At 33.7% G+C, this 20374-nt stretch overlaps 3 protein-coding genes across 15 annotated transcripts in view; 2 read left to right on the top strand and 1 right to left on the bottom strand.

Annotated features, from left to right (window-relative positions):
* The window catches only part of LOC127847065 (epidermal retinol dehydrogenase 2-like), a 261377-nt gene that overhangs the window by 124489 nt on the left and 116514 nt on the right, over positions 1-20374 (top strand). The gene's annotated exons all lie outside the window — the stretch shown is intronic.
* The window catches only part of LOC127847058 (uncharacterized), a 270689-nt gene that overhangs the window by 164538 nt on the left and 85777 nt on the right, over positions 1-20374 (bottom strand). The gene's annotated exons all lie outside the window — the stretch shown is intronic.
* On the top strand, positions 1175-19311 carry LOC127847066 (epidermal retinol dehydrogenase 2-like). Of its 2 annotated transcripts, none has more exons than XM_052378658.1 (7): positions 1175-1333; positions 2425-2579; positions 3451-3635; positions 4451-4582; positions 6005-6249; positions 8631-8756; positions 18191-19311. In XM_052378658.1, the coding sequence occupies exons 2-7, from the start codon at positions 2426-2428 to the stop codon at positions 18282-18284; spliced, it is 936 nt and encodes a 311-aa protein (XP_052234618.1). In that variant the 5' UTR covers positions 1175-1333; position 2425; the 3' UTR covers positions 18285-19311. The 2 variants fall into 2 exon arrangements, with proteins under 2 accessions (XP_052234618.1, XP_052234619.1); XM_052378659.1 differs by lacking the exon at positions 18191-19311 and adding an exon at positions 10623-12133.

The following is a 20374-nucleotide window of genomic DNA, read 5'->3' as shown; positions in this document are numbered from 1 at the left end:
GAATGCGAATATTACTTGTGGCAAACCATATTATTATTGGAAAGCATAGTAATCATTTTACCGATTTTGCAAATGTATTGATCTAATTCGATATACATTACATTGTACGCAAAGTATCAAAATGAATGTCTGGAAGAACAAAAGCGAACGTTTTTTGTTTATAGATTGTGGAGTTCTGCTTTTGATAAGCAATATTTAAGTCAAAACATACGTATGCACGTTTCAGTTTTAAACCATTTATTCAAACATCTAGTTCGTTAGCCACAGCGACAACAGAGTCAGGTGTGTATTAGCCATGCATCAATTATGTATTATAAAACTCTGCCTCAAAACCGCAAGTCTCATAATCATGTGAAATACATACATATATACCACGAACTGACCATATTTAAATGTTATCCATTGAATAAACGTGAATGGGAAATCTGAAGATACCAAAACATATGTTCAATCAGTTTTGCGTACAACACACATATGTATAATATTAATTGATCCTAAACCGTACGTATATGTATGTGGATCTGGGTTAATACCGTCTGCTTATTTTAACAGTAAAGTTAGAAAATAAATAGGTTCACGAAGATGTTTGTTTTTATTTTACGTTACTGAGATAAATATTTCACGGTAATATCCCGAAAGCAAAAAAAAATCATTTTACTAAATAATTTTGATAAGTGTGTTCAAATTAGTAACTTTTATGACGTTGTATGTCCGTATTAGAAAAATCTATTGTATCTTTGATTCGCTTTAATTAAGTTTCAAAATAAATATCTTCTCTATTTTGGTTGTTGATGAATATTTTACGTTAAGACTTGACATAAGGCAAAGCGACGGTCATGGTCTTGAATAAATTGTCTATTTGATCATCAAAATGCACAACTGTCGAGGATGTAAGACGAAAGCAGAGTGTTATGAAAGTGATAACGCGAATGAATATTGTATTGTTTGCTCATTTTTTCGAAATATCAACGTACTTTATCTGAAAGGAGGTTTGGGAAACGCAACATTGGATAATTTAGACGATGAGCGACGGAGCAAAGTGGACACGACGAAGATTACTAAATAAACCTGCTGTATAAACTGGTAAAAATTGACATAATATATGGTGCTTATAAAATGAAACTGTTCAATAAAGAACAAGCAGAAAATGTTGTACTTAAAAAACACTCGAAGATAGTTGTCGGCAATGCGCTGTGAAAAAAGTATAGCCGTCATTACCTGGGCCATCTTGACCTGCCAATTTTTATCAGCAGCTGATTCCCTGCTTAACAATATTGACGAGAGCCACTACTTTCTGTTTCAACAACAAACTCTGACTCTGTTACAGAGGAATGTAAGTTACGTGTTGAAAATTATCAAGTAAATGTTGTCATGAATAAACCAATGCGGTAAAATGACAATGGTATTTATTTTCATCGGTTATAAAGATCCATTGAGGGATGTTCACTAAGTCGGGTTTTATCTTAGCCTCTAAAGCTACAGTATCTATCAGTATCATATGAATCCTTTAATGGGTCAAAGTCCAAAATTCATTATTGAACTTGCAGTCTTCACGCTAACTATAAGCCCGACAGTCCGGGTCTGGTGAAGTGTTATTCGGGCTACTAGTTATTAATAATTTATATAGTCGGGCTATTGGATTTTTTAGCTGTTTCAAATGAAGCATAATAATTCGGGCTAGTGGTTTAAATATATTACCGTGAAGACTGAACTTGTTCTTGCTGTCACATTTTATAGTATTCAATTAATTTTATCCTGTTACTGATATTAATACATACCATCATCTGTATTGCAATAAGAAATATTTCAGATAGATTAATATTATATAATATTGATAAAAGAAAGCAATAAGGGCCTTTTCAAAACGTGTTGTGATCAAATTTAAAAGAAGTTAGATTCAGAGTTTGCTTTTAAGTTAGTGAATTTGGGTTTATTCTTACGATTCGTAAACTCTTCAAATACTGGCTGCAATGGTGTCCTCTAATTTTCTGATATCTTTCTCTAATTACTGGTATCTATAGGGTTTAATTAGATTGGTGGGTATTAAGTTATAATAAAGTTATATATTCATCATAAATGGCATTGTGATATGTAAGTTTATTAATGTCAGTGTCAAGACTATGTTGAAAATCCTCAACAATATGCAAGTTAAGCACCTGTATACACTTAAGTTTAAACATATTTATTTTATTTTTTGATTGCATCAACAGCCAAAACATTATTGAAAGGCTATTTAGTCTGTTTCCTGAGTAGAACCAGTACTTGGAAGGTTGTGTCTTTGGGGGAGATCTAAAGAACGCTTCTACATTGAGGATCCAACACATGGCTTCCTGGTCGCAGGGCAGACACGTTATCCACTATGTCACAGGGACATTTGCATTAAGTCTTGTGGAGTATGAAATTCTTATTTCATTTCATAACCAGAATGGCGCAGTCAGTCCTTGAACAGTTGACTGACCTTGTTAAAGTGCTCGCTCTCGTGATCTATTATTGGCTGGTTGCCATAGTGAAGTCTGTTCTTCCAGCCAGTATCCAGGGCAAAGATGTTTCCAAGGAGACAGTTCTGATTACAGGAGCAGGTGAAACAATTTCTTGTTAAATTACTTGTTTACGATTTTAAAAATTAGAAAGGCCATGATTAAGACCAGTCCAGGGCTTTTCACTCTTATATAACAGAGGCCTAAATAAGTCTTCGTCCCAATTGAAATTAAGGTCATTTTTTTCCCAAATTGATAGAGAAATTTCCCAAAGACATATTGGACATATTGGGCATCACTCAAATTGAAATCATTGGGCTCTAATATATTTAATAATGCACCACAATGTGTCTGTTAATACTTCTGCTCAATATAAAAGACCCTGTTTTAAAAACTTTTAAAGACACGGTCTTCCCAATTTCCTGATGAAAAGCCCTTCAGTCTTTATTTTGTTTTTTTTAACAGTTGGGATTGTTGCCTTAGACTTTTTTTATTTCAAAACCAGGTTGTTTTGACAAAAGATAGCGAAATAATGTTTTGCCTACAAATGCAAACAGATTGAAAATAACACTTTTTTAACATTATATTTGCTAAGGAAAGCTGGTCAATGGGATAAACTGATAAATGAAAATAATTAATAAAATGAAACTTTCAATTGAGAATTTCAGGAAATCATTCGGGAAAAATATATACGTTTAGAAATTTGAATGTGGCTGAATATCCATCCAAATTTGACCCCCCAAAAAGACTGTTTTTCATGAAATCGTTTAATGCAACAGCTTGTATCATTATGAAAAAATTGTGAATTAAAAATATCCTATTTAATGTATATATTTCTGTATTTCAAATTGTCTGAATTTCATTTCACTAGCCTGTGCCTTGATGACATTTGAAGTTCACATGTATAATCACCATAACATATAATCAAAATTATTTCTGAATGAAATTCCAATATTTTGGTTTCTCAATACAGGCAGCGGCATAGGACGTCTGATGGCTGAAAGGTTTGCAAAGCTAGGTTGTCGTCTTGTACTCTGGGATGTCAACGAAACTGGAAATGACGAAACCGCGAGCTTGTGCCGCAGTTCTGGCGTAACTGTCAAGACATACACCATAAATTTGTGTTCCAGAGAGGATGTGTATCGTGTGGCTGCAAAGGTGATAATTTAGCTTAAACAATTAAATTAATAATACATAAATCTTAATACTCTCACTGGTAGGGGTATAGAGGAGTCACTGGACTTCCCCTGTCTCAATCAGCAAAATGTTCTTGATCAAACTACTTTATAATGTCTGTGTTAATTAAATTGAAACTTGAGATGTGTAATCCTCAGGAATTGAAACTTAGGATATGTCAGCCAACGAAACTGTATGACATATAAACATTTATTTGTATAATTCTTCATGTAGAACATTTTGTTGATGACATTAACACCAGTGGAGGCTTGTATATCAATGATTTTTTTGCCCAATTGGGACAATAACTGGTACCAGCCCAATTGGGAAAAAAACAAAATTGGGAAATTTGCATAGTGAAGTCTTCATATTGTGAAATTTGGTGTATTTCTTTGTTTGCTCTCAAATACTTTAAAATTGATAACGTAGTGTTGTCAAATTAGGGAAAGAAACTAACTAAATGTTATTTATAAAAAAATGGAGGGAAACCTTCAGTTCGGATTTTTTTTTACAGCATTAAATTAGAAAATTTCTTGTTTTTATCTTGATTGGGACAGTTGTTTTCCAGTTCTTATAAAGAAGGAAAAATATTGCTGTATATATTCAAACACTCAAGGCATTTTTCTTGGTTCCAAGTTATTCTTTATTCCTAAGTCTAAGAAGGAGTTGGTGAATACGGCCCAGGTCATTACTGTTTTTGTTATAGCTTGTGTTTGTTGCTGTTAAACTTTTGGCTGAAACACGGTTCAGGTTGTGAACTGATTGCTAAATAATCTTGTGAAATAATTTAATGGTAGGTGAAGGAGGATGTTGGACAGGTTGACATTCTGGTGAACAATGCTGGTATCGTGACGGGCAAAAAATTCCTCGATTGTCCTGATAACATGGTCCAGAAAACCATGGAAGTGAACGTAATGGCACACTTTTGGGTTAGTAGAATATTTATAAAAATCTGTTAAATTAAAACTATTAAGATCATAATTTGTATTCGCTTGTTTTGGGGGCATATAGCAGTGGCACTGTACGTCCATCCCTCAGCCATAACATTGCCAAATTGTGATGGATTTTGAAACAACTTTTCTAAGATGTCAACCACCATGACGACTTGTAGTGTGTAACACCCATCTCCCTTCAAAGGTCAAGGCCACAGTTAGAGGTCAAAGGTCAAGTTTTGTCATAAACATCTTGAACATTCCTGTCTCAGCCATAAATATGCCATAAACATGGATGTGTTCTGAAATAAAATTAGCACAAATATTAACCATCTTAAGACAATGTGTCGTGTGAAAGTCCCCTCACCATACCTCAAAGGTCAAGGTCACACTAAGAGATAAAAAAACAAATTTGACCATTAAACGGCTCATCTTTTATGTAATAAGAGGTTTGAGACAAAAGTGGAATGCAGGAAGTGGAAAACGGGGCATCTTGGCCTATGGACACACTTCTTGTTCAACCCTTTCCCACGTAGAAGCAAAGTCAAAATAGCTTTTGCCATCAGCATAAAACCAGAACTGCCTGCAAGTACCTTAATTCTCTTGCTATTCAGTTATTATGCTGTTTGCTGCTCATCTCTATCTTATTTTTGGAAAAGAAACCTTTAAAACTTTATTCCATTAAGAAAAGTCTTTCATTTAATTAGATTTTTCAAGGTTGAAATGAGTATCAGAGTGGAAGCGGGTTAAACAGCAATTTTCCACACAAAAAATCCAATCTTTGTAGCAATGACTAGCAGTGTTCTTGCATTGATAGCTATAATGAAAGTACACGTAAAACCAAATTAAAATTATTGAAATTCTAAGCCTAACCTTTGACAACATTTCTGGATAAAATAAGCTGTGTGAAGTAGCCTTTGACATTTTGCATAATACTAACTACGTACATAATCACAAAACTCAAAAGGAACCAACATTTGTCATTTTTGACGAGCTCTGAATCGGTGAGAGGCACTTAAATGAGAAAAATTGTCACAAAAAATACAGAAACATCATAAGTGCTTAGTAGCTACAATCGGCCAATGTTATGAAAGGATAAAAAAATAAATGACACATTTGACTGCCAGTAAGTGACTTAATCATATTCAAATATCATTTTGCATATCAATTAAGAACACAAGCACCAACTTGTTTACCTTGAAACAAACTCTGATGGTCACAGTATTTTTGCCAAACTAGTCTGATTTTTTATTCTTTCTGTTGAAAGAAAAAGTATATTTCAAACCCACCTATTAAATCCCGAAAAAGAAAGAGCCCAATTTAATCATTTGTATCACTAATATTGCATAAAATTTGACTGAAACACAACCAAATTGAATTTTTGCGTCATATTTATACCAAATATTTCATGAATTTTAGACCGTCAAAGCCTTTTTGCCAGAGATGATCAAAAGAAACCACGGTCACGTTGTAAACATTGCAAGTTCTGCTGGATTGATAGGAGTTAATGGCCTTGCAGACTACTGCGCGAGTAAATTTGCAGCTGTTGGGTTTGACGAGTCCCTGCGTTTCGAGCTGCAGTCCATGGGACGGACGGGAATTCACACCACTGTTGTCTGCCCCTTCTTCATCAGTACTGGAATGTTTGAGGGGGCAAAGACAAGGTTCGATTGCCCCATTCAGTGATATTTTTATTTGCTAAAGATTACCACAGAAATTGGGCTATTTTGCGATGGGAAAAATAAATATTAAAAACTAAATCAACACAAAATTTCCCTAAAAAGACAGATAAAAAAATAGGAACAAAAACATTATCCATTTATTGAAGAAGAAGATACTAAATTAGAACTTTATTTTACCGGTATGAAATTTCAGTTTTACAATGTTATATGTATTTTACTGATAAACAATTGAAATGATTTAATATTTTAATAATACTTATAATATTCATTTTTTCCCCAATGTCCTGATTAATGACAGTATTTTTCCCAATCCAAAAGACACAGACTTTGAAATAAAAAGCAAACAAAGTCACTGCAATGATTGGAATGTTCAAGGGGCCTAAGACAATCCAGATTTGCAGCTTGTTTTGGTTCTTGGTTTAGTGTCACAAACGTACTTAAGTCAATAATCTGACTCAACTTGTTTATTCCATTTTTATGTCCCCCACTATAGTAGTGGGGGACATATTGTTTTCGCCCTGTCTGTTGGTTGGTTGGTCTGTTTGCGCCAACTTCAACATTTTGCAATAACTTTTGCTATATTGAATATAGCAACTTGATATTTGGCATGCATGTGTATCTCATGGAGCTGCACATTTGGAGAGGTGAAAGGTCAAGGTCATCCTTTAAGGTCAGAGGTCAAATATATTTGGCCAAAATCGCTCATTTTATGAATACTTTTGCAATATTGAAGATAGCAACTTGATATTTGGTATGCATGGGTATCTCATGGAGCTGCACATTTTGAGTGGTGAAAGGTCAAGGTCATCCTTCAAGGTCAAACGTCATATAGGGGGACATTGTGTTTCACAAACACATCTTGTTTTATATGAGTTTGAGCATCATGCTTAATTTGGTGTTCTCGTATATTATTTTATTTTAAGTCCAACTCAGCCCTGAGTTTGAGGAACAATATATGCATGTTGTTATAGCTGAGCTTTGAGATTGTTTTTGAGCTAACCAACATTCTCAATACTCAGCAGAGTAAAAACTCAAATCTCATCTTCTTGAGCTCAAAAATGGAGAATGTTTCTGATACTGGGACATTGTTGGGTAGTGTGGTAGTGTAATGGCAAACAAGTACTGACTAGGAAGGTTTGCACCTTATTGTGTCCCTCCTTGGGTATGGTCATGTCAAATTACCAAAATTTGGAACACACACAAAATTCTTAAGTGGTTATACATGAAAAAAGAGCTGATTAAAAAATACATAAGATAGCAAACTATAAAACGTCAAAAATGACGAAATCCTTAAGTTCTCTTTACACATTTTATTTTAGCTTTGTTTACTTGCAAGCCTTTGGCTTGTAAATGCATTATCAAGTCTCCTGGGTAGAACCAGTGCTTGGTGTCTTTAGAGAGGATCCTGTGAACCAGTGAGGATAAAACCAGGGGCTGTATTCACCAAATAGTTCTTAGTCTTCTAAAAATAAATAAAACTAATATGCCAAAACTACCCGAAAGTCAGTTAAAATGAAATATTATTAAAAAATTGTTTAGAATATTATGTTTACATTAAAGCGGGTATATACGATCTTGTCAAATATTTATTTATTAATATAAAATGTGTAAAAACTTATTATACATATATTTCAATATAAACTAAAATAAAAGTTAAGAAGAAAATGCTAAATAAGCCAGATATTTAATTCTGAAATCGAAAAAGGCTGTACAGCCGAATTCGCCAGCATGTATATCATGCATGTACAATGTGAATCTAAATTAAGTTTAACGGTTCATTTGAAATTCCTGCAGCGATATCCATTCATACGACACACGAACACTTACTGAAAAGACGAATGCATCGGTTATTGTAGGAAAATAATTACGAATTATCTTCGTCACAATCGGCTCGGGGCGCTAATTTGTATTTGCTGTATTTTATGAAATTCGTCTTAAATGTATCATTTTTCTTGCATATTGTGTGTTATTATAACATATTTGTATCAATATTTTACAATTCAGCACATATAAAAATCGTATATACCCGCTTTAAAATCACCAATTTTAGCTTGTGTATATTGAATATTTCTAAAACTGTAATAAGCAAAAACCATCTGAAAGTCAAGTTAGCATGGCAATAAAAATGAATAATTATAAAATAATTGTTAAGAACATTAAGTTAATCATATAAGCACCATTTTTAGCTTGTGTATATGCAAACTGTGAGGTCTTTTAATGAAATCTAAAACTATTCTGTTCTATCTAGTCTAGGAATGGGTAGGTGAATACGGACCCAGGGACATGTTGTTGCTTTAAATATGTGAACTAGAATATGTTGCTGATAAATTACAGTATATCTGTATATTCATTTATTTTGTCAGGTTTCCCCTTATTCTGCCGGTTCTGAAACCAGATTATGTTGCTGACAAGATTGTGGATGCTGTTCTGTGTAACCAGACCATGTTATGTCTACCCAGAATCCTTTACGTCTTCTTCGCTCTGAAAGGGTATGCACTGTTTTTGTTGTTATGGTTGTATATTTTAGTTTAAACCTATTTATTTAAGCTTTATTGCATCAAAAGCTTAAGGCATATTGAAAAACTCTCGAGTTTGTTTTGTGGGTTGAACATCAGTACTTGGTGTCTTTTGGGGAGATCTAAAGAACGCTCCCACGGTGGAAATTAAAGTCATGACCCCCCCCCCTGGTCGCTAGGCAGACACCATATCGACTACGCCAGACCAACCTCTTACACTTTTGACGGAGTACGTGGGGTGGGTTGCGAAAAGCTAGCAGGATTTCATTTCTTAAATGGAAACTTTACTTGTTGTGTTTAGCATTATTACTTCTTTTTAACCATTTACCACTTAGATATGTATTTTCAGCTATTTTGACGCATTTGTAGTCCATAAGAAAGTTAAATTGAATAAAAGACCTTTTATACAAGATTCAAGTTTTAAAGGCTTCATTTCTAACCCTCAGAAACTGATAAGCGGCAAACAGCATAAAACCTAGCAGACTGCAAGTTAGTTGCAGGCTGTTCTGGTTTGATGCTGTTTGCACATAGCCATTTTCAAATAGCTTCTGAGTGGGAAAGGTTAATTATATTATCTTGCTTATTCGATGTTTGTCTTACTAGTTTTGGTAATCAGCCTAATTTCCCAAGAGATATTGGAAAGAGACTCTTTAATGACCTGAAATAAGATTTTAGTTCGTTGTCCCACAATTCTCATCTGATCTTCTCCTAACTTGATGAAGGAATTCACTCTGTCACTGGAAAAAGGGAAATACTTGCTTTAAAAAGATGGGGAGATGATATTGTGTGTGCATTTTAAAGTTTATGAGGCCCTTTTCCCACAGTTCTCATCTGATCTTCTCCTAACTTGATGAAGGAAGAGGGATTCACTCTGTCACTGGATAAAAAGGGGAATATTTGCTTTAAAAAGATGGGGACATGATATTGTGTGTGCATGTAAAGTTTGAGGTCCTTTTGGGCATTAATGTGAGGACTGAGTAAGTGCAGTTGTTTTTTCACCATTTTGAGAATCGGGCTAGGCTCCTTTGGATTGGGGTCGGGGTCCTTTTGACAAAAATTGGGAAATAATGATTTTATGCTTACAAATACTTTAAAATTGATGATAAAGGTGATTTCAACATCATATTTTCTAAGGTTCAACCTATAGAGCTGGATTCGGAGATGTTTAGATCTTTTTTTGGAAACCGATTTGGATTTTCAAGGTCCCAATTTGGAAAAATATATAGTGTTCTATTGGGAATTAGTCCCCCTACGGGACCAGAATTTGAAAAAAAAAACACACTGAATTGTCTGAACGCTCCTTCTTACTAACTTATCAGACTGAAGAAAGTTGGAACAATGAATAATTCTTCATGTCCCAGTTATCATAGATTTTGCTCTTAAATATTTAATTTTGTTGTGGTGTTACACTGTGGGGGAATCAGAGTACCCAGAGGAATTTCCAGCAGTCAAAATTGGTGATCACTGTCCAAACTATCATGTGTGCCCCGGCATTCCTACCTTATTTAATTACTTAAATCTCGAACGTTTGTGACGGATTTTGATTAATAGCTTTTTCTAGTTGTTACTGAAAGATTTTCAATTTTGGTGTGGTCTTGTGTTGTTGGGGTAAGCCGGAGTAGACTGAGGAGACCACACCTACACAATTTACATGCGTCCGGAAACAGGGATTAAACCGGGGTCGCCTTAGTTAGTGAGAAGTGTGTGTATCAACCACTGCGCTAGCTGGACAGCCTGCCTGTTATAGAATAAGTTGCCCAAATTTTCATAGTGTTTGACATTTCTTCAAATATTCAATCTACATTGTAAATGGGAGTTATTGTGTGGTTATATTTTCAGAGTGTTGCCTCATACCTGTCTGCAACTGCTTTGCGACCACCTGGGGGTTAACAATTTTATGGATGAATTTAAAGGGAGACAATAGTTTGACATATCCAGTGACAGAGTGACTTCCCTTTCTACAAAAGGATTTATTTTAAAGGGAGATTATAAGTAAAGGTTGACATATTCAGTGGCAGAGTGATATCCCATGTTATGCAAAAATAGTTGTTGTGATTTTATTTTAACATTTTGTTACATTATTGCTTTTCAATTTGCAAACTAGGGGACCATAAAGAATTATCTGCCCTGTTATGTAAACATTGATTATTTATTTTGTTAGATCTCTGCTATTTGATTTCGAAGCTAGATATGTTATTCACCCATGACATATGAACACAAAAAGAAGATAAATGTATGTGTGAATGTTTTAGGGGCATATCATAAAAATAAACATCAGCAAGATTATTTTCATCCCTCATCGTATTTCATACAATGAACACAATCCACAAATGCCATCAAACTTCCCATTGACAGTGAACTTTATCTTATATGAATGTATAATGATTAAAAAAGGGCTTTCCAAACCAACAACAGACTTCTGTATATATCAAATACAGCATTTTAATTCTTATAAATATTGGATGGTCACTGGTTCGATCCCCACCACCATTGGAGAGTTCTTTTGATCTCTGTAAAGAAATCAAGGACTAATTCTACCAGGAGATGGACTTGAGAGCGTTTCAATTCTATCCAGGAAATGGACTTGGGCTTTCTATGCAAACAAGCTGAAATAAATTAGTTTTAAAAAGGATTAGCAGGATGGCGAAATCTCATATTGAATTACTTGAAAATTGTTTTGAAAGCTGTTTGCATCTTGTCTACAGCAATTTTATTATCAAATTCTGGTGAAAAGTTTATTTTGTCCCTTTTATGCTCTTGAACAATATTGACAACGCGGACAGTTGATGTTGCACAATTTTGCATCTACCATCTACCGAATGACAAATATTACAAAAAAGAATCCATTAAATTGAAATCACCACAGTATGAAATGTTATCAATTCCATAAAAAATGCACCGACATTTTAAACATGTTGTTATCCTGACATTGATATGCCCCTTGAACAATTTAGCCTTGTTCTGAGAAAACTGGGCTAAATGCATGTGCGTAAAGTGTTGTCCCAGATTAGCCTGTGCAGTCCGCACAGGCTAATCAGGGACGACATTTTCCTCTTTTATGACATTTTTCATTTTAATGAAGTATCTTCCTAGCAAAAATCCAATTTAGGCGGAAAGTGTCGTCCCTGATTAGCCTGTGCCAACTGCACAGGCTAATCTGGGATGACACTTTACGCAAATGCATTATGCCCAGTTATCTCAGAACACGACTCAATTATTGACAGTTTGTGGAAATCAACCTTATCAGGGATTCTTGTTGCATATCAAGAAATAAGATGAAGTGTACAATAACTATTGCTCAATCTTGAAGTGTGTTATGTTTATATTGCATACACTGTTTTTCTATGTAATGACTTTGTACTTCAACATGACATTTTATACAATTTTAATATTCAGCACTAAAGCAGTATTCAACATACCGCAAATAAGTATAAAGCCATAAACATTTTAATTATCACACTTGACCCTTTACCACTTAGAAACGTATTTTGACGCATTTGTAGTCACTTAGAAAGTTAAATAATTAAAGACTTTTCTTACTATATTCAAGTTTTAAAGACTTCAATTCCAACCCTTTGATACTGATGAGCAAACAGCATAAAACCTGAACAGAATGCGAGTAACTGGCAGGCTGTTCTGGTTTTATGCTTTTTTCACATAGCCATTTTCACTTTATTTCTGAGAGGAAAAGGGTTAATAAAAAGTTCACTTCTAAAAACATCAGTTAATGGTTAATTTTAAAATGTGATTGACTGGTATGATGGGATGTTTAAATGCACTGAAATCTTAAGGTTAATAATAACTCACCCTATTATTGTACATTCCTTAATAGACAACCCTGTGGCATCTACAATTTTCAAACACATATAGCATAGCACATATACATTGAATGGTTTATTTCAGAGCGTGCTACAATTTTCAAACACATATAACACATATAGTTATTTACATTGAATGACTAATGTCAGAGCATGAACGGATATAAATTAAGAACCCTGGGATGTAAGCATTTATTCAGCTTCTTGTCCCCTACCAGTTTGACAGGAGGGGACTTATGGTTTGCGCTCTTTGTGTCTGTGTGTGTGTCTGTCTGTGAGTCTGTCTGTCACACTTTTCTGGATCCTGCGATAACTTTCTTAAAAGTTCTTACTATTTTTTCATGAAACTTGAAACATATATAGATGGCAATATGGACATTATGCAGGTCATTTCATTTTGTTCCTACGTCAAAAATTCTGGTTGCTATGGCAACAAATAGACTAGAAATACTGCTGAAAATGGTGGTTTTCTGGATCCTGCGATAACTTTAAAAGTTCTTAATATTTTTTCATGAAACTTGCAACATGGATAGATGGCAATATGGACATTATGCATGTCATTTCATTTTACGTCAAAAATTGTGGTTGCTATGGCAACCAAAAAAAATATTCTGACAATGGTGGAGACGGTAAGGGACCATATTGCTTGACAATAGCGTTGTTTTAATTTTGTTTAATTGATTAAATTCATTTTGATTAAAATAAGGACCTTATTAAAATACTAGAAAAATATTTCGCACATGGGTCTTTAACAGTCTTTTTACAAGCCAAGAACATAATCAAATTCAATTCTCCTCCAATGCATAATTCCTTAAAACATTACTGGACAAATGTTATAAATGTTAAATTTTATTTTATATGCATGTATTACTTTATTGTTTGTGTAAGTTATTTTTTTTTAAACAAAAAAGTCTTAAAATTGATGAGAAAATATATTTTGTTCAACAACTAGTACCAATAAATAATTGATCCACTTAATATTAAATTAAGCAATTGCTTTATTGCACTTTTAATAAGAGGCTATCTTGAGTTTTGAGTTAAATATAAGGATGTCTTCACAATCATTGACATGTAAACAATTTAAGTAGGTCTAGTCAACAAAATATATATATGGTAGTGCTAGTCTGAAAATTAGATATCATTGTTGAAGAAAATATTGATTACGTTTGTTGTTTTTTTTTAATAAAGTATCCAAACATTTCACGCTTTGTTTTACTATATCATGCCTGTGGAATAAAAGTCTCTTGAAAAACAATTTTATGTAATAAATTTGTTTCTTAATGATTTGTTCTGTTAACAGTAACGATGTAACTTGAAATATTGCATCTATTAGTAAAATTTCTGTTTCTCTTTTTATGCCCCCGAAGGAGGGCATTCAGTGATTGGACTGTCCGTCTTTTTGTCACACTTTGTGTTTAGGTTTCGCGTCAAGGTTTCGAAAAATGCTCATAAGTTCTATGTCCCTTCACGTGGCAACTTGATATTTGGCATGCGTGTGTATATTATGGAGCTGCACAATTCGAGTGGTGAAAGGTCAAGGCCATCCTTCAAGGTCAAAGGTTAAAAAAACATGTATCAAAGCTGCGCAGTAGGGGGCATTGTTTTTCTGACAAACACATCTCTTGTTTTATACTGGAATAGTTTGTCTGTCGGTAGACATTAACTTGTCCAGAGGCATTATCCTACACTTTTCAACCTACAACTTTCAAACTTCAGCCATTGTTTCTTATGAAATTATAACTTTCATTATCCTTCGTTAAAAATTACAAAAATGATGCCTGTTTTCAACTATGACCTGACAAACTTGTTTGCAGATGTTCTCCTACACTTTTCAATGTAATAATTTAAGACTTGCAGTCATTTTTATTGTCCTGAATTAACAATTACAAACGTTATGCTGCTTGTTATGCAACTAGGAAGGGTGCATAAAGTGATGGGCATAGCTGTGCGTTCGTCCCTCTGTACCATTTTGTGTCGGCATTCCTGTTAATTGTATATGGAAAAGTAAATTATTTTAAGCAGTATGTTTTAAGCAGTGAATAAAAACTGAACACTACTGATTGTTTTGCTGTTTCACTGAAACAAATGTAGTCTCACTTCTGGAATTATGCACTTAATGAAACTGATCAACAGTCAACAATTCTGAACTCAAAATTTTTCAAATGATGACATTAGTTTTATATCATGAATATTGTATTCACGCACAATTCCCCATTTTAACATAGTTTAAGATGTAACCAAAAGCAACTGACAGCATTAAAAGAACTTAAAAAATATTTTTATTTAAATGTTGCCCAGCAAATATCAATATCACTAATCAAACTGATTAATTAAATTTGATAATATAATTACAGAAACAAATATCATCTATTTTGTTTGCAAACAGTTGAAGGGTGTCTCCAATTGTTGCCAAAAAATGGAGAAAAAAAGCCAACAAATCACTGCCAGGAAATTTTTTAAAAACTTTGCAAAAAATTGGGAATCTTCTAGACTTTGATCAAAGGTCATAGTATAAATCCAAAATGAAGAAAGTTAATTGAAATATTGACAGTAAAAGTATTCTTATATTTTAAGTAGGAGCACTACACATAGAAAATATTTGTCGTACATAATATTCCTTCTGCCTTATTTTACCATTGTTATAATAATACATTTCAGGGAAAGTCAAATACTGCATCAGATGAGAACAGGTGTTAATACTGGTATTTTTCCTTATTAACAATGACTAAAACTCACTAAACCTTAGATTCTTTCCCCTGACCTCTGAATCATTAACTGAATTAATTTAATTTATTGGTATCATGATTTGTCTCGAATCTTCACACTTTCTTTATTGCTTCAAAATGGGAAGCATTTTTTTACAGTATTTTTTTAAGGTTTTTTAAATGAGCCTTCGTTTGGGAAACATTGACTTGATGCATGTGTGTAAAGTGTTGCCAAAGATAAGCCTATGCAGCTTGGACAGGCTAATCAGGGAAAACACTTCATTTTCAATGGATTTCCTCAAAGAAGAGACTTCCTTTTAAACAAAACAATGCATACAAGCAGAAAGTGTCATCCCAGGTTAGCCTGTGCAGACTGCAGTGGCTAATTTGGGATGACACTTTATGCACATGCATTGAGCCCAGTTATCCCATAATGAGGCTGATTTGGTCTGCACACTTTAAAGTTTGTATGACCAGCATCTTCTTCATTTCTCAATCAATAAAATAAAAACGCCTTAAACATTGCTGACAAAGCTTTGAGGGATATAAGTCACATGTCAATAAATCTCTAGTTTCCTATTATTATAATTGCACGTTTAAAATGAGGCAGAATGCATTTGTCAGAAGCATAGCTCTATTCAGCATTGATGGATGTTCAAACATCTTTGCATAAGTGATATGCATAATCAGACGTAACGGCGCACACAAGAACCCTAGGTCAAAGGTCACATTTCTAGGTCAGAGGTGTAAGTTGGCTGTTTCAGTAGCATAGATGGATTGCCATATAACTTGCCATAAGTGGTCAGCATGAAAACACAGAGTATTTTGCACAAAAGCCAACTCTTGAGGTATAAGGTCAAGGTCACAATTTAGGTATTTTCAAGTGCATAGATGGATTTTAATATTACGGTACTTGCTATTGGTGATCAGCATGATGGGACAGATTGTCATGCCCAAGAACCAGGTTCCGAAGTCCAAGGTCAAGGTTTAAATTCAAATCAAAGTTCAAATTAAGGAAACTTTAATTCGACACATTGTCTATACAATTTATGAATTTTAATTGGCATAAATATTAAGTATTATGTGACGAAGTGTCACTCACAAGAATGAGGTTTCTTGGTCCAAGTTAAGGACACAATATAAAGGTCAATGGTAACCCTTAAATATTTTCAATTAACTTAAAAAATTGATTCTTATGATGGGACTTAGTTTTCCATGCCAAAAAGAAGGTCTTTTGAAAGGTCAAGGTAACAATGTATAGTAAAAGAATAAATTATGGAAATGAACTAGTACTTAACACTTTACCCTGAGCATAGCTTTGTCCACCATGGATGGATGTGCAAAAAAACTGGGCAAAGGGATGTTGAAGTATCTTAGCAGTAGTTTCAAGCAGACTTAGGGGCCCCCACTATAAATAAATCACTTGATTGAAGAAAAAATGTCAAAATGTAAGATCAAAGCTTAAATCAATCAATTCAGATTTTGCCCAATCTTTATCTGATTTTATTTTTTTTACTGATAGACTTATCCATATGACAATGGCACTCTTATTTTATGTTTTGTTTTGACTGATTTCATGGTGAAACATGTATTGCCATCATTATTTTTTCATTTAAATCTATGTACGCTTATCTACTTACTGACCTTACAATCTCGCGCAATATGAATGTGGTGCATCACATATCACAGAGTCATTACTTAAAGTGAAATTATGGGCATTTTCATGCTCCCTTAAATTATTTTTTTTTGGGGGGGAGCATATAGTCACCGCTTCGTCTGTCCGTGCGTGTGTCCGTCCGTGCACAATTTTTGTCCAGTCTATTTTTAGCAACGAATGCCTGGAATTCAATGAAACTTTATGGGAAGCTTCACTACCAAGAGGAGATGTGCATAATTATCAGCCGGTTCTCGTCGGATGATTTTTCACAGAGTTATGGCCCTTTGAAATTTTCCATTCACTGTACTTATAGTGCAATTCTTGTGCGGGCAATTTCTCAGCAACTAATAACTGGAATTCAATGAAACTTTATGGGAAGCTTCACTACCAAGAGGAGAGGTGCATATTATCAGCTTGTTCTCGTAGGATGATTTTTCACAGAGTTATGGCCCTTTTTAATTTTCCATTGTACATATAATGCCATTTTTTGTCTGAGCCATTTCTCAGCAACTTATTACAGGAATTCAATGAAACTTTATGGGAAGCTTCACTACCAACAGGAGATGTGCAAATTATCAGCCTGTAATGGTCGGATGATTTTTTACAGAGTTATGGCCCTTTGAAATTTTCTATAAAATGTACATATAGGGGAATTCTTGTCCGGGCTATTTCTCCCCAACTACTGACTGGAATTCAATGAAGCTTTATGGGAAGCTTAACTACCTTGTGGAGATGCGCATGTTATTTGTGGGTACTGGTTAGATGATTTATTTAGAGAGTTATGGCCCTTTGAAATTATTAAGTTACTAAACCATTCATCATATTATTTTGTCCAAAGTTATGCCCCTCAAGACGTTTCCTTTTATCTGAATATATAGTGCAATATTGTGACAAAAAAACTTGGGGGGGGGGCATCACCCATCTCCGACGGTTTCTTGTTCACTGTTGAATGGAGCTGAAAAGAAATAACAGGTAAAAAGAGTGAGTTAAAATGTGGTAACTGACCAATTATTTGCAACTTATCTTGCTTCCAGATGTTTATAAAAAATATACATTATATTGTATACTTTACATGACTTGATTCAAATAGTTAATTATGTAAGAGTGCTGGAACACACTATGGGTCCATATGACGGGCCCACACTATGTGTCCACACATTATGAAGTCTCAGACATGGAAGGACCTCATAAACTTTGATACACACACACACACAGTTATTGTTGCAGGATCATACCAGCTGAGCCCGGCTTCCACCTCAGTGCCTACTTTGGAGCCCACAATCTGATGGATGAGTTTAAGGGTCGACAGAAGCAAGAATAGCCTGATCATCATGAAAACTGACATTTTTTAGATTCATGTAAATATTAAACCTTTACCGCTAAGATATGTTGTTGACGCTTTTTTACTCCCTAAGAAAATCAAATTATATATAAAGACGTTTTTTACCACATTCAAGATTTTAAGGCTTCATTTCCAACTCTGAGATACTGATAAGCACCAAACAGCATAACATTTGAACATAATGCGATTTTCTTGCAGGCTGTTTTGGTTATTTGTTGCTCCAGCAACTAAATCACATTTCTTGCCTTAATAGTACGATTAAAAAAATCGTATACATGTACATTGTATATGTGTGAATATGTTTATATGTACGTATATGTGTAGGTGTGTATATGTGCATATATATGTACATATGTATTTGTATTTATGTAGATATATATGGAGATGCTACATTAAGACCTTATAAATATCTTTCTAAATCTTATAGCTATTTATAATACAAAAATAATTATTGTTTTGTGTGTATATACTTGTTTTGCATATACATTTTCATACCAATTCTGATAATACGTGCATTAGATACAGGATTGCTTATGCATTTGAATGGAAGGCTGTTATTGGTCTAGTCACGTAGAGAATTACAATTAATACTGCTGATATGCCCATTTAAGTTTATTATATACATCTTATTTTAGGTGGATACTACCTAATTTTATTGATCACGATACACATTATTAATTATTGTGGGTTTCATTTTAAATTTAAATCTACTTTTGCAACTGTGTACAGCAATTAATTGGTTTAGTGATGTCAAGAATTATAATTAATACCATTGAAATGCTCTTTTAAATATATAGTATACATCTTCTTTTGGATGCTGTATTAACTTACTTTTATTGGTATAGATACACATTATTATGTTTTAATTCAAATCTAAGCCTACTTTTGCTTTGGCATACAGCAGTACATGTATCATAATCTGTTCAGAACTTTACCACATACATTGTTTTGACTTTAAATTGTATTTTACAATATGCAGTTAAATTGCCCTTGTGGACAAACACACCTGGTGACATATATTTTTGGTCTTCTTCTTTTTAAGTTATATATTATAAAACAGTTGTGTAAGTGTGAACACAATTTAGGCATGGGAATTTGATAATAATATATGTTTAATTAATTGAATTGTAACATACTATTGTTGTTTTTTAATAATTCATGCCCCCGCCCCCCCCCCCCCCAAAAAAAAAAATTCAATTTTTGTTTTTTTATGTATTCACAGTCAAGTTAAATCAGTATTATTTGCACAGACAGATTTCTTACTAATTTACTCAATTTATGTGTTATTGCCTTTTTTTGAATTTATACTGATACTTAAATTGGCATGTTGTTCAATGGCCAATACAAAAAATAACACTGATGACCCATACAAGTATTTTCTCAACCAAGAGTTGTAAAAAAAAATCATTTGTAATAAATGACAATTTTGTTTGGCAGATGATATGACCATATTATATGTATGCTGAATAAAGTCATAACTTTTATTTGTGAATTTTGCTTTACTCTCGTTTACTTGTTTTTTCTACTTATATGCATGAATCACACAATTCCAAGCAGTAAATCATCATACTCAGAGGTGTTTGTGCAGTTTTGTTATTTTTACTCTATTTCAAAAATAAACCTATCAATTTTCATAAATTCATTTGCAATTCTAGTTTTAAACTTCTCTAATAATAATAATAATAAAAATCAGGAATGTTCAAGTTCTTACAATAATGAACATGAACACCTGTTTTCTGCAATGCTTTTACATACTTCTAGTACGAACACAAAACCAAAATAGCATAACAATGAACATTTCTGGGACAAAACGCAATTTGATCAAAAGCAGGTTCCCAATAGGTATATTGCTTCCCCACTGAGCCCACCGGTATTGACCATAACACACTTTTAATTGCGAAGTAACAGGCAAAAGTTGTACAGACACGCTGAGTAAACGACTACATGTTAGAACGTACACAAACCCAAAATTATTCATTATACTCTGGCAAAGTCTCTGTCCGCAAAAAAGTCCCGAAAACATGACATAAGTTTGAATTTAATGAAGAGTGAACCTGGCAGTAAGTTTC

Source organism: Dreissena polymorpha, chromosome 10 (genome assembly GCF_020536995.1).
Source record: "Dreissena polymorpha isolate Duluth1 chromosome 10, UMN_Dpol_1.0, whole genome shotgun sequence".
NCBI lineage: Eukaryota > Metazoa > Mollusca > Bivalvia > Myida > Dreissenidae > Dreissena > Dreissena polymorpha.
This window is presented reverse-complemented; position numbering and strand designations above follow the sequence as displayed.